We start from the raw sequence: 15419 nt of genomic DNA on the forward strand, positions 1-15419 counted from the left end.
GTGCTGTCTCAAATAGAAGCTCTCTTTTGTCAATCTAACAAGTTGGATGAAAAGACTATTCCTTTCCACAGTGCAATTTATTTATTTTTTAAATCCACTTTGGGAATTGGACATGAAACCCGTAAAATTCAAGTTGGGGGAAGGTTCCAGAAGAAATGCCAAGCTCTTGGCCACCATTTTTAGATTGCTGCCCATCCCTGTGTAACCATTGCTGACCAGCTGGAGGGGTGCCTCCTACATGTTTTCTGCTCTGAACTTTCCAATCAGCTTGTCAGCAGTGAGAGGGTGGTGCTGAAACCACATGCTGCTCTCCAAGCCTCCAACACTGATTAGTAGGCCTCAGGTCCTTAGTGCACTGGGCCTCAGTAAGCAAAACCGATCTGCATTAACCGTGGCTTAAACGTCAAACCATTATTTGAATTTCCAATTGTACAAATCATGGTTTAAAAGCTACTTGCCTATTTTAACTTTCCCCCTGCTGCACCCTCCATTTCTAAGACTGAGAGGCCCCTGGAGGGTAGAGCAATAGCAATAACTCAGTGGTATATTAAACATCACAAAATCAGTTTCACAAACCAGATTTGGCTAACCACTTCCAATTATGGATTGATGGCCAATTGTGCATGTGAGTTCAGATCTCATATTAAGACACTTTAGCTTTCTTAAGCATGGCTTGGTGGGATGTCTGAACTAAATCACTGTGGTTTAAGTCCAGTTGCTACATCCATATTAATAACCATGGCCGTCCTCCATAGAAAAATGAAGTGTTACAATAGTATGAATGCCATAATCTCTCTCAGAATTTCGTCCTTTCAACACAGCCTGCACTTTCAGCACTCTCAGTGGGAGCAAAGGAACATTGCACCATTATACTTTAAGCATGAATAATGGAAACATCGATATATACAATCTTTTAAAATTATTAATATTTTGGAGGGGAGAAAGCCTTCCCAATCAATTGGTGGTAGTTAAGTCATTTGCAAGTTTATAATCCTTAGTGGAAAAGAAATGTGTGTCACTCCCAAGAGGTGGACTTTTGATATATAAAAGTGTCAAACATTGAAAACCTGTTTACAAATCTACATAAAAAGCTTGATATACAGAAAATCCATTCATATGCAACACATAGGCATTTGTACATCCATTCCACATCCAAGAACTTTGGTTTATCTACTTTCCATTTGCAGCGCTGAACATCCGTTCCTAAAAGGAGGGGAAAAAATAACTAAATAGCCAAACTTAATCATACACCTAAAAACCAAATGGTCATATTCTAAGCCAGTACAAAAATTCAATACATCAATTCCTGAAATACTTGCAGAAACAGTAAGGGTAGCTGACAATATTTCCATTTCAAATGGGCAAGCATATAGCTAACAGTTTCAACTCTGGGAAAAGAAAGTTCACTTTGGGTATCTTTCCATTTCTAATATTCAAGGACAGCATTTTCAGGACTTGAAACACCTCAAACAAGAAAAGCTGTTAATCTCTGAGGTGCCATTTTACAAATCTTTCAGACAAATGATGTAAAGTACCTATGTACTCAGGAAAAAATAACCAGTTTCTGAACTTTAAAAAAGGTAAAGGTCCCCTGTGCAAGCATCGGGTCATTCCTGACCCATGGGGTGACATCAGAGCCCAACGTTTACTAGGCAGACTTTGTTTACAGGGTGGTTTGCCAGCGACTTCCCCAGTCATCTTCCCTTTACCCCCAGCAAGCTGGGTCCTCATTTTACCGACCTCGGAAGGATGGAAGGCTGAGTCAACCTTAAACCGGCTACCTGAAACAAACTTCTGGCAGGATCGAACTCAGGTTGTGAGCAGAGCTTGGACTGCAGTACTGCAGTCTGCCACTCTGTGTCATGGGGCTTTAGTGCCACTTAATTCAACTTCAATCAAGTTTAATTGTTCATAGCTTTTAAGCTCGAGGTAGAAAAAACCTAGACATCCCAAGCATTTATAGTTTCTTCTAGACAGTTAAACTCGGTGTTTTAAATGGGTCAGAAATTCCACTATAATAGCAAAGTATCTGTGATACACACTTTGAAATTTCACCAAAATCTTCAGCAGAAAGGCAATTGTGGAACCATACCTTGTAGAAGGGCATGCTATTGAACTGTTCATTGACTGCTGATAACATGCAAAAATGGAAAAAACCTCATACTTACAATTAAAAGCCAAGGAAAGCACCACCACCAAAGATAGTACCAATAAATGAAGCTGTCTTATAATGAATCATATTATTGGTATATTAAGGTCAGCGCTGTCACCTCTGGCAGGTAACAGTTCTCCAAAGTCTCAGGGACAGGTCTTTCATATCACCTGGGACCTTCTGCCTGCTAAGAAGATGCTCTACCACTAAGCCCTGGCCCCACACCTAATGCCAACAGCTGATATTCTAAAAAAAAACCCTGAGAACTAGCCCTGTATTTAGATCAAAAACTCTTAATTTTACCTTTATCATCCGTTCCAATTTAATGGCATCAGCAGCAAACTTTCTGATCCCATCAGACAATTTCTCCACAGCCATTTGGTCTTCATTGTGAAGCCAACGGAATGTCTTCTCATCTAGATGGATCTTCTCCAAGCTACATGCCTGGGCTGCATTGAGGGATGTATCAAATTATGGAATGTTCACAAATACACCAAGCAAAGCAATTTAAACTGCTCGATGAATGCCCATATCAAGATTGCCCCTTCATAATTCATATGGCTAACATCATTTATGGATTTAGACATTTATACACTGCTTTTCTCCTCAAAGTGGCTTACAACATTCTCACTGTGCCCCATTTTATCCTCACAACTCTCATCTTATGAGGTGGATTAGGCTGAGAGTGACTGGCCAAAGTCAGCTGTCTAGCAGTTATTTATACTCAGGTACCTTACAAGAAACAGCCAGGTATTCAGCATTCAAAACATACGCTGAGAGTTTTGCTATGCTTTTAGCTCACAGGAGAAATGCTGAATAATGCAAAAGCAAATATTTTGAACTACATGCTCGTTTGGGTATTCAGTGGTCAAAAGATGACCAGACAAGTCTGCCAACTAATCAGTGTACTATGGGAGACTTTTGTTAACAGCAGATGCACACAGTTTAACAGCTTCTTATATGGTGGCAGCTTACAGTTCATCCATCTATCATACCCAGAAAGCATAGGGTGCAGTAAAAGAAAAATGAAAGCAGCCTATTGAGAATTTAAAAACATTACACTGAAGCAACTTTTTTCCATATAATGACATAGATTTTTCACCCTACATGAGCTTTGAGGTTTTCTCTCCTCCAAAACATTCACTCAATATGCAATATTTAACTATTTTATCTCCGATGTCAAGTTGAACCAGGAACTCCAAGAATATTATAAAGTTTTAATGCAAAGTGTCTGAGGAAATAGCAAAGTAAGCCAATTCAGTTAAAGTTCATCTCTCTGTCTCACTCACATACACAGTGGAGGACCACTATTTGACCGAATCATCTTTTGGTAACGCACACACTCACTAAGACTGTAACACCATATGATGCATCCATGGAGAAGAAAGCTTACCTTCTTTGACACTGAGCATTGGAGTCAGCTTACTGGTATCTTTACTGAGCTCTCCCAGAAGCTTGGGGGAAATGGTGAGATAGTCACAGCCAGTCAGAGCTTTGATTTCTCCAGTGTTTCGAAATGAAGCTCCCATCACAATAGTTTTGTAGCCAAACTTTTTGTAGTAATTGTAGATTTTAGTGACACTTTTCACTCCTATAAAAACAATGAATGTAACATGCAATTTTATTTCACCACTTCTCTAAAAACTTACTCCTCAAAGACAGTCATATTAATTGAAAAAATTACCTGGGTCCTCTGATGGATCATAAGCTTTTTTGTCTGTATTTGCAACATGCCAATCCAGGATACGCCCAACAAATGGGGAAATGAGTGTAACGCCTGCCTCTGCACAGGCAACAGCCTGAGCAAAGGAGAACAGTAACGTCAAGTTGCAGTGGATCCCAAATTGCTCTTCAAGAATCCTGCAGAGTAAGTTACCAAAGTAGAATTACTTTCCCTACCAACAGCACTGATAAAAACAGCTACAGAATTTTATATGAAATTATCTTCTAAATCACATTACTAAGTTTAAAAAAAAATAATAATCAGGAAGCTTTAGCCAGTATTTACTCCACTTAAAGCAGTGCTGTCAAACATAAGGCCTGAGGGCCGGATCTGACCTCCTGAGAGGTCTTATCCGGCCTGCGAGCCAGCTGAGGCAGCCACCTCCCCCCAAGTCCCGATCTGGGCTGGTGAGGCATGGCCTGGCCCGACCCAAGTAACATTTATGTCATATCCGGCCCTCATAACAATTGAGTTCGACACCCCTGACTTAAAGATTAAACTCTGAAAATGGCACTGACTACATCAGAAAACATTACAAGGGCTCCAATCAAGACAGGTAGCAGAGGTGTGTGATATTAAATAGCTACTTTACACCAATACACCAGGTATAATACACTTACTTGCCAGCCTGGATGCCCTCCCATGTTGAAGACAGCTTGATGAGGATGCGGTCTTTATTAATTCCTGCTTCCTTATAAAGATCTATGAAGTGTCTAGCCTTCTTAACCATGCCTTCCTTGTCAAATGACAACCTTTGGGAAAAAGGGATTTTTTTTCAAAAAAAGGTTACAAGCATTCATCAGTATGTCTTAAGTACATATCACTCATGTTACTGTTATCTACCCCTCAAAAGAGGAGATGAGATAATTAATATGGCATCACCGCGACTTAGCAGGTTTGCATTTTCTGGGATTTGCTCTATCCAGTTACACACTTCAGCCAAACAAAATTCTGAGCTCAACACTTATGTCAGAAACTCAGGGAATCAGAAGACTGCTTCACTACATTTTATCAACACAGATGTGCTCATTTTCCCCAATTGCATATACACCTTCTGTTTTATACACACACACACACTTATAAACACACACGGAATCCATTGCCCAGCATGTGTACTCATGGAAAGTCAGCCTAATGGAACCCTTACTCCCAGTTCTAAGCAGTCTTTAGGCAACTTCCAGTTGACAAAGTCTGAAAAGACACACCTTGCGTCTACCTCTGTGGACACACGGCCAGGTATCCTCTTCAAAATTTCTGCACCAAACAATACAAAAAGCTTGTCACAAGCATTTGTAACTTGATTGTCTTCTGACCTGGAAATATGAGAGAAAATTATAAAAAACTGGAAAAGAACATAGTAAAGAAGAAGAAAATCTCGTGGTGGTTAAGTAGGACAAGTTTGCAATGGCTATTTTATACCATGGACTGCTCTTTGTAGCTGAACTCCTTCACTTAGATATTGAAGGCTGGAACTATGACGGTAAACTACAATACAGCAGGGATTGAAGGAAACAAAAGCCAGTAATATAATCCAAAAAATTTTGCAACTGCCAAGTTTAAACCTTAACAGGGCTTACTCACCCGCCAAGTTCCTTTCCATGTGCAATAGCATCTTCCACTAACTGCTGGTAAGATGGCATCTGGGCCGCAGCCAGTATAAGGGAAGGATTGGTAGTAGCATCCAAAGGCTGGTATTCCTCAATGGCTATGGAAGTAAAACCAGACATCACTATTTATCCATTTCAACCTATGAATTCCTTTGTCTGTACAAACCCAGTGTCAATCCAGTGTGCCACAATGGTGAAAAGGGCAAACTCTATGCTGGGGATTATTAGGAAAGAGATTAAAAACAAAACAGCCAAATTAAAATGCTCCTGTATAAGAGACAATGTGCAGTTCTGTTCACTGTTTCTCAAAAAGGACATTGCAGAGCTGGAAAAAAAATACAGAAGAGGGCTACCAAGATGATTGGTTGGAGCACATTTCCTATAAGGAAAGACTGAAGAATCTGTGACTTTTCAGTTTGGAAAAAGAGATGACTGGGGGGACAGACATGATGATAGGTTTATAAAAATATGCACAGGGTAGAGAAAGTAGAAAGAGAACTTTTTCTCCCTCTCCCAATACCAGAACTTGAGGCCATCCAATGAAATTGATGGGTGGTAGATTCAGGACAGACAAAAGGAAATACTTCTTTATGCAACATGATTAAAATGTGGAATTCACTGTCAGAGGATATAATGATGACCATAGGCATTGCTAGCTTTAAAAGGGGATCAGACAGCTTCGTAGAGAAAAGGTCTATCACTGGCTGCTAGCCATGGGACTAAAGGGAACCTCCATATTCACAGGTGTGTGTGTGTGTGTGTAAAGTGCCGTCAAGTCGCAGCCGACTTATGGCGACCCCTTTTGGGGTTTTCATGGCAAGAGACTAACAGAGGTGTTTGCCAGTGCCTTCCTCTGCATAGCAACCCTGGTATTCCTTGGTGGTCTCCCATCCAAATACTAACCAGGGCTGACCCTGCTTAGCTTCTGAGATCTGACGAGATCAGGCTAGCCTGGGCCATCCAGGTCAGGGCATATTCACAGGTAGTAACCTCTGAATACCAGTGCCAGGAGGCAACATCAGGGGAAGGCTTCAACCTCTCTATGCCCTGTTGTTGGCCCTCTAGGGTAACTGGTTGGCCAACCGTATGAAACAGTGCATCACAACTAGATAGACCACTGGTCATATCCAGTGGGGCTCTTATGTTCTTCAGAGGGAGACCCATGAGAACGTGTAAAGGAGAGGAAATCCTCTCCTGCAGCTGGCCCCCATTTTCTGTCCTTTTGCTCACCTCCCATTGCCAATTTTTCTCCTCTGCAACTGCCAGTTGCTGCTTTCTCTCCCCTTCCAACCCACCCATTGCCACTTCCCCCTCTGTAAGCCTCCCATTGAATCCTTGCCCCCCCTTCTTCCCATCTCTGCCTTTTCTTCTCCCAACCTCGACGCTCTTTACAATAAATGCCTCAGATATTGAGTTTACCTAGTAATCCCATAATGCCAATTGTAATCTTGTGAGATCTCTGCCAGCATTTTGAAAGTTTTAATTTGTGTGTCAGCGCAATAACTGATTTTCTACTTTTGAGGGGGTTTAAACCCCCCATTTCACAGTCTGGGATTTTTCTGTAAATGATATCTAGCTCCACTGAGTGGATGTTTTGATCTGGACTGTAAAGCCAAGATTGGAATCAGATATATGACTGGACTGTTTCAACTGACAGTTTTTAAGATGCATGCAGTCAATATTATTTATGTCTGCAAATACTATCTCTTCCAAACCTGGTTAAAACAGGAAACTAATTAATCACTGCTATTAGCACAACTTAGAAACTAATCAACATGATCAGAACTTAGATAGAGCTTTAGGACTGGTATTTAAGTACTTCCCTCCCCAAGCTTTTGGACATGAACACACTTGTTAGACAAATTCAATTAGTTAAGACCAAAAAGAAAGAGTCCAGCTATGTAAACAACTTTAAGAACTTTCCCGTTTATAAAGAATGAGGAAGTACTACATACTTCACCATTTTCCCACCTCAGTACTGTATGCTATTTCCTCTTTCCTTTATTACTGCACCATCCAGATAAACCCAAAATTCTAGTTTCATCTTGCAACATACAACCACTGACTGGATTCCCGTCATTTAGCACTGGAACAATACCTACAGACGTTTTATTCCAATACTATACTATACTGGGCAAACCTGGAGCCAGGGCAGGAATACCTGGGAGCAGTAGAATGCGAGATACAAGACTGACAGCTCGGAGAAAGGGAGCTAAAGCTGCTGCTGATGAAAGCTTCAAGTGGAAAAACCTCAAAGGAATTGTGGAGGGGGAAATACTCTACATAATGCATTACTAAAGGTAAAGGTCCCCTGTGCAAACACCTGGACATTCCGGACCCATGGGGTGACGTCACATCCCGACGTTTACTAGGCAGACTTTGTTTACGGGGTGGCTTGCCAGTGCCTTCCCCAGTCATCTCCCCTTTACCCCCAGCAAGCTGGGTACTCATTTTACCGACCTCAGAAGGATGGAAGACTGAGTCAACCTTGAGCCGGCTACCTGAAACCAACTTCCGTCGGGATCGAACTCAGGTTGTGAGCAGAGCTTTTGACTGCAGTACTGCAGCTTAACACTGCGCCACGGGGCTCCTAATGCATTACTAGGAACATAATAATCTGCAGATTATGTACTATAAGGCAATGTTTCCCAATCTGTGGGTTGGGACCCAAAAGTGGTTCATGAAGCCTCTGAAAGTGGGTTGCAGGCCAGCCCTCCCTAATAGCAACTCTTGCTCTTTGCATTCTTCTCTTTTCTCCTTGCCAAATTCTCTCATTTTGATCTCTCCAACCTACCCCCCCCCCAGCTACTACCGTGAAGTTACTAGTTGCTGGACCCCACACTACTGTGATGATAATGAGGGGGGGGGGGGAAGTAGTCCAGCAACTAGTAACTTCACGGTAGTAGATTGGGGGGGGGGTGGAGGTTGGAGAGTAGATGGATGCTGTTAGCAGAGGAGGATGGCTCTGTCTGTGCTGCTCCCTCAGCAACCCAACCTCTTCCGCAGGCCCCCTGCAGTGCCTCACTGCCCCTCTACCTGCTGTGGGAAGAGTACTGCACTGAGCCCTTTGCCACCCACCTCTTCACCACCAGTTGCCATCTTTGCATACTTCCTCAACCCAGTACCCTCCAAGCATACATCCTCGAACTCCTGCTCTGACCCAGCTAGCAGAGATTAACTTCCCACTTGCTTGGGGTTTACAATGGGGGAAGCTGCACCCTCTGTGTGATATTGGTGGGTTTCCCAAAAATGCCTGGTTGGGCACTACAGAAAAAGGAATGCTGGAATAGATGCATGCCATCAGGTCATAGTTTGCCTTTTTTGCCATCAAAGCACATCTGACTTATGGGGACCCCTAGTGGGATTTTCAAGGCAAGGGATGTTCAGAGGTGGTTTGCCATTGCCTGCCTCTGTTACAACCCTGGTTTTCCTTGGAGGTCTCCCATCCAAGTACTAGCCAGGGTTTCTCCCTGCTTAGCTTCTGAGATGAGACGAGATCAGGCTAGCCTGGGCTATCCAGATCAGGGCATAGTTTGCCTATGGCATCAAAACACCTTGGACTAGGCTGGATGGGTCACCGTACAAAGTAAAGTTGGACTTGTGGGTCACCATACCAAAAAGGCTGGGAACCACAACTATAAGAAAGGGAGACAGAGGTCCTTTAAAAAGGTGTAGCCTGTTTAAAATGGAACCCACCCTCTTAGATTAAGGACCCAAGGTGACTCATAGCAAGCTGAGTAAATAAAACTCCACCCATTATTCATGCCTCTCTGTAACCTTCTAATATTGGTTTAAACAAGTTACACAGGACATCGTTAAGAGTAATTTCAATGTGGATTTCTAAACAGCTAGACAATTTTCAAAATTGTATAGGCTCAGTGACTACTCTTAGTTAATGTATATTTCCTTTACAAAAACCTGTGTGACATGATCCCAAGAATGTACTGTTTAAAAATGTAACAATTGTCTTGTTGGATCAGTTAAGATCCATTTAGCCTACCATTGTGTCCCCTGCAGTGGCCACATAGAAGCCTCCAGGAAGTATACAAGCAGGGTATGGTGATGTCAGTTCATCTTAGTTTGCCTCCAGTATCTTCTAGTCATACTGCCCTTGAACATGGAGGTGCCATGTTTTGGCTTTTATGGCTAAAAGGACAAAGCCATTACAGGATCACAGCAGACATTTTCTTTGCCACAAGCCTCTTTGGCTTTCCACATTTTTAAATGGAAGGTAGGAGTTGCAGCTCTGCCCAGCCAGCCAAATGTCCTTTCCCCTAGTTAATATGTTACCTGGTGCTGTATGTGGTAGCAGCAGGTGCTAAAGAGGGCAATAAGATAGCAAAGCTTTGCAAGAACACCAGCATCTTCTAGTAGGTACTAGGCAGCCCACCAGGAATTAGTCATTTCTCCATTGATCAACTGCAGCTTAGCTTCTGCCCAGCCACATAAAGAGAATGGCATACAAAGGAACTACCTACAGATTTCTTAAATACTCAAGTTTAAGCTTTTACTGTCTTTTTTTTTTTTTTTTTACATTATTGATCGGCTACAGAACCATACAAATTTCAAGTACAGAGTATCATGAATGGCATTCTTGTATTATGCAATAAAACTTCCAGGCTATGTAAGGAACAACTGACTAGAGACCAGGTTAACATTTTGATATATATATGATAAACTCATCTCAGAACAGAAGTAGGCAACCTATGGTCTGAGGAACTTTAGAGATCAGTGAACTTTAGCTTGGTTGACTATGCAAAATTTAAACACAATGACAGTGTTCCAAACAATGGCTAGGATTAGGGGGAGAAATTCTATGTATCCTAAATGTATGTTCACATTTCATGATAGAAGAGCTACTTCATGATCAATAAAAGAGGTTTCAGTCCCACAGCTGTCTAAGTGTTTCCTTTTAGAGAGTAGCCACCTCTGTTTCTACAATTAAATAGCCATGGATACTACATGTATCCTTGCAGGTGTACCTACATGACTGCTATCAGAGACTTGGCAAGGAGCTCCATTATTCAGATTTTAGTACCATGGATTTAGATTAATACTTGGTTAGAAATTTAACATCCTCTCCTACATAGCAATTAACATTCTAGCCAGGTGACATTCTAGCCAGTACTTGTTCTTCCCTCATATTCCGTCACAAAAAGCAGAAGCCATTCACAAGACAGAACGTCTTACTACCCTCCAGCAGCTTCCCAGTTCAGTGTGCAGTGGTTAATGTGTCAGACTAGAATGTGGAAGACCTAGGTTCAAATTCCCACTCCACCATGGAAGCTTGCTGGGTGACCTTGGGCCAGTAACACACTCACAACAACCTTGTAAGGTAAATTAGTCTGAGATGATAAAATGGAGGAGAGAAGAACAATGTTAGCCACTTTGGGTCGTCACTGTGAAGAAAGGAGGGGTATAAATGTCAATAAATACATCTTGGTTCTACTTTGTGGGCTGGATGGCTTCTCTGTGGATGCCTCCTCTCCTACAGACAATATACAGGTTCTGCAACAAATATACTCTGGGAAGCATTTTGCAAGCCTATCTATCACCTATAGCAAAATATGATCAAATGGTCCTATGAGATTCCCAACAAATCTGAAACTGTTCTGAAAAACAACAAGTTACAATCAAAAATGTACCTCATAAAATGAAATGGCTTGTACTGGCAATTATCTCCAAACTAACTTGAGGACACGTACATTTCTCCTCTAAGCATCACAACTAACAGCAAGTTTATCTTATACTGTAAATGTTTAGTAAAGTCTCAGCTCTAGTCAAGTTTCAGGAATTCTAGTTCATCGTAAGTGACCTTTTTCTTTTCCCAAGGTTTTGAAAATTACAAGATGATTTTGTTTTGGTAATCCCAACCACTAATAAAAAGTGAGATAACCTGTCCTGTCCTACAAGTCTTACTCATACCATGCAAAGAACTTTGACCTGTCCCAATTTGCTAACTCACTGCACATCAGCAGGATGCAATCACTTGTTAAGCAACAGAAAGATTTCAGCATCTTTCATAAGACTACTTACAAAACACTGCTTGTTCAACCGAGTTCCTCTTCCACACTAAATTTCATTTTTATCATGTGTATGCACACCCCTAATTAAATATTATTCAAAAAACGTAGAACAAAATTTTGCTCTTTGGTAACCCAAATTCTAGGACAGGAGCTGATTATTTCTGAAGTCTGCATAAGCTATGCAAGGTAATTATGTCTGCATATATTTGCTTATGTTGCAAAATGCATTGTATATTGTAACAGAGAGTCAGGGTCCCAAGCACATCCTCTAGAAATCCTGTTCAGTTTCCTCCTTCAAGCCTCTATTACTTCACTAGTTAAAACCCGTACACTTTCAACTCTGTGTGTGTGTGTAAAGTGCCATCAAATCACAGCTGACTTATGGTGACCCCCATAGGTTTTTCCAGGCAAAAGATGTACACACCCCTGGTATTCCTTGGAGGTCTCCCATCCAAATACTTGCCAGGGTCGAGGCTGGGAGTGTGTGACTGGCCCAAGGTTACTCAGCAAGTTTCCATGGCAGAGTAGGGATTCGAACTTGGGTTTCCCAGATCCTAGTTGAACCTGAAGCACTACACCATGCTGGCTCTCACACTTTCAACTGAGTTCCTGATAAATTTCAGTGTTCATTTGTGTGTTTAGCCCCCTATAGATGAATGTTTAGCACCCTACACTTTAATCTAGTACTAATTGCTGCCCTTGTGTGTGCCCGGAGGCGGAGTACATGCTGCCTTGGCTTTAATTACAGGAACAAACATATTCTAATTAACTTTATTTAAATTCCATTATCAAAACAAAACATTTACAAAATGAGAATTGCGATTTATAGACAGATTCCTTCATTAGAACCATTGAGAAGCGAGGTGGCATCTGGAGAATGACGTAAGGATCGCTGGGCAAAAGCTTCAGCATGACTTGAATTATAGCGACTTAACACTAAATTCACTTTCCTTCATCACAGCATGCAGTAAGGTTGGTATTTTGTATCATGCATCTCTTCATAATGCAGAAAATTTAAAAATTACATTTGGAAATTTTTCAAACAGCCTTTCATGCAGTAAAGCACAAGTTAAGAAAACATGGCAACTCAGAAAGAAGTCAGCCAGCAAAAATGTTGCTGTGCAATACAACAGAATTTTAGAGCACCTAAGAGAAGGGAGCTTTGACCTGGATAGCTCCAGGCCAGCCTGATCTCTCATTTGATCTCAGAAGCTAAGCAGGGTTGGTCCTGGTAAGTATTTGGATGGGAAAACCTGCAAGGAATACTGGGGGTGTGATGCAGAAGCAGCCAACGGCAAACCACCTCTGACTATCTCTTGCCTTGAAAACCCTACCGGGTTGCCATAAGACAGCTGTGTGTGAGAGAGAGGAGACCTGGGCGTCCTTCAATTAATGAAATTCGGCAGAGGTGTGGGGTGGGAAGCACAGAGTAACCTTTTAAGTTATGGCCCTATCCTATAGAATACATTTTTGAAGAAGATCTAACTATGTATGAATCTTGTAGAAATCAGTGGAAGAAATTCTTTGGTTGCTTTGACATCTACGCCTCCAGAATTAGTAACTAATTGTATTAGCTTCTGCTGTATTAACATATTAGTATGCTCTTTGGAGCAATCATTTAATTCAGTTGCAAAGGAAACAAAAAAGATTTCATCTCTCCTCTTCTGCAGCAAACAATGCTTGTGGTTTATTTGCTTCTAATACACCCAGGGTAGTAACCACTTCCACTAAACGCTAAGAGTAAAACCAGTGGCCTCATTAATGCCCTTTATACACTTTACATTCATCAAACATAACTCAGGCATGCACTCCAGAACTTTCTGGTGGTGGCATCATGGACTTCACTATCTAGGGTAGGGGTCCCCAACCTTTTTGAGCCTACAAGCACATTTGGAATTCTGCCACAAAATGGCTGCCACAGGAGGCAGAGCCAGCCACAAAATGATCGCCACAGCTTAACTTCAGTAACGCAGCGTAGACCCCTGAGCTGTGGTGGCAGTTGCTGCCAAAGCAACATTTTTTAAAATCTGCACACCCCATCAAATCTCCAGCAGTCAACCAGAAGCCTTCCTGGGCAATAGTCCTAAACCCATCCACTTCCTAAAAACACTTGGCGGGTGCCAGAAAAGGTGTTGGTGGGCACCTTGGCACCCATGCTGGGGATCCCTGACCTAGGGTAACAAAGCCATACCATTCTCCTGAGATTTATCATGATGGTATTAGAAAATTGGTATGTGGGGGGATAACAAGGACATCAAATTTCAGTGCAAAACAAGGTAACAGAAATCCAGTAACTAAATTCAAATTAATGAGCTCAGGCCTTGATCTTGTCCCTGGCTCTCACAGCAGAAGGGGTAGCTCGCTGTTCTAATCCTCTTAACGTAAATCCCTCCTTTGTCCATCCTTCCAACTCTCCTAATGACCAGTCCTGTCACCTCAACATAGCTCACCAAAATCACTCCAGAGCCTGCAAGGCTAGGCACACATTGTGTGTGTAAAGTGCCGTCAAGTCGCAGCTGACTTATGGCAACCCCTTTTTGGGGGTTTTCATGGCAAGAGACTAACAGAGGTGGTTTGCCAGTGCCTTCCTCTGCACAGCAACCCTGGTATTCCTTGGTGGTCTCCCATCCAAATACTAACCATTCGCTTCTGAGATCTGACGAGATCAGGCTAGCCTGGGCCATCTACAGTAATTCCACAAGAGTAGCCACTTTAGTTTGCACAAGCAAAAACAAAAGGGGGCTTTCTGGCCCCTTAAAAACCAGCAGTTTATTCCATCATATACCAGATTACAGCCCACTTCTCAGAAGCATTAGTGAGAACCATTTCCGATTGACTAGTGCAGTGGTTCCCAAACGTTTTGGGCCACTGCCCCCTTGGTTCCACAAACTCAACCCCAGCACCCCCTACCCTATCCATAAAAAGCATTATTCAAAATAGGGGTTTGCATGACACACTAAACAAGATAATAACAATAAAATTTCAAAACAGTTACAATTAACTGCACATCCATTAAAAAACTAAACTAAAACTTTTTAGTTGAAATTTATTCAACAGAACTGATGAACTGGATCCAGTGGTACCAGCTCTTCAAAGTCTGGAAAAAAATTCTGGTAGTTTCCACCACATTTGCCAGCACGGTGCCATAGCTGGATCTATTGTAAATTAGTGAACAACTCAGTTGAAGGGGCCCACCTCGGGCGCCCCCCCCTGCTGCCCCCTTATTTTATCTTATTAAAATCCGTTAACTTAGTACCTTAACATAGCCTTAATACAAAATATGTATAAGGGATTAAATCAAAGAATATCCTTTAAGTTTTTTATAACGTTTTCGAACTCTTTAACACATCGCTGGGAATGCCAAGTGAGGTAACCCCCTGGGAGAAGCACACCCTCCCTCTGGGAGACGAGAGGGGCCGGTGAAGGGGGTTCAAGGGGAAGCGGGTCTCTCACCGTGGAAGTCCCCGGTGTCGGCCACCACGGTGGTGTGCTTCTTGAGCTGCTCCAGCGCCGTGGACTCCATCTTCGGCCTCTTCACGGGCGAAACTGACATGGCCCCGGGACGAAGAGCGTGGGGGGGGAGGGGCGCGGCGACGCCTCGCGAGACCCTTTCGACGACCCTTCTGAGAGGCTGCCGAGGACGGGCTCGCGCCACCTGAGGCTGTCGACAGGCGAAGGCGGAACCGAGGGGGCGGAGTCAGGCGAGGCGGAACCGAGGGGGCGGAGTCAGGGGAGCCCGCGCGGGCTCGGAGGCCAACCCGATTTCTTCATTCCTCCCTCGCCTGACCTCCGCGCTCCCGCCCACAAAAAAAGGTGGGGGGGGAGGAGGAAAGAGGCGCCGCACGGAAGAAGAAAGAGCGCGCGCCGCGAGAACGTCCCCCTTTGCTTCGCCCTCTACAGCCAATCAAGGG

At 42.8% G+C, this 15419-nt stretch overlaps 1 protein-coding gene across 1 annotated transcript; it reads right to left on the reverse strand.

Moving 5' to 3' along the window:
* Positions 1-1103: 1103 nt before the first annotated feature.
* On the reverse strand, positions 1104-15061 carry TALDO1 (transaldolase 1). The gene is made up of 8 exons (XM_056851581.1): positions 14962-15061; positions 5457-5580; positions 5081-5188; positions 4496-4627; positions 3837-4012; positions 3546-3743; positions 2456-2601; positions 1104-1203 (listed from the first exon to the last, which is right to left on the reverse strand). Exons 1-8 carry the CDS (start codon positions 15059-15061, stop codon positions 1171-1173), a joined length of 1017 nt encoding a protein of 338 aa, XP_056707559.1. The 3' UTR covers positions 1104-1170.
* Between the last annotated feature and the right edge of the window lie 358 nt (positions 15062-15419).

This window comes from Euleptes europaea, chromosome 6 (assembly GCF_029931775.1).
Source record: "Euleptes europaea isolate rEulEur1 chromosome 6, rEulEur1.hap1, whole genome shotgun sequence".
In the NCBI taxonomy this organism is placed as follows: Eukaryota; Metazoa; Chordata; class Lepidosauria; order Squamata; family Sphaerodactylidae; genus Euleptes; species Euleptes europaea.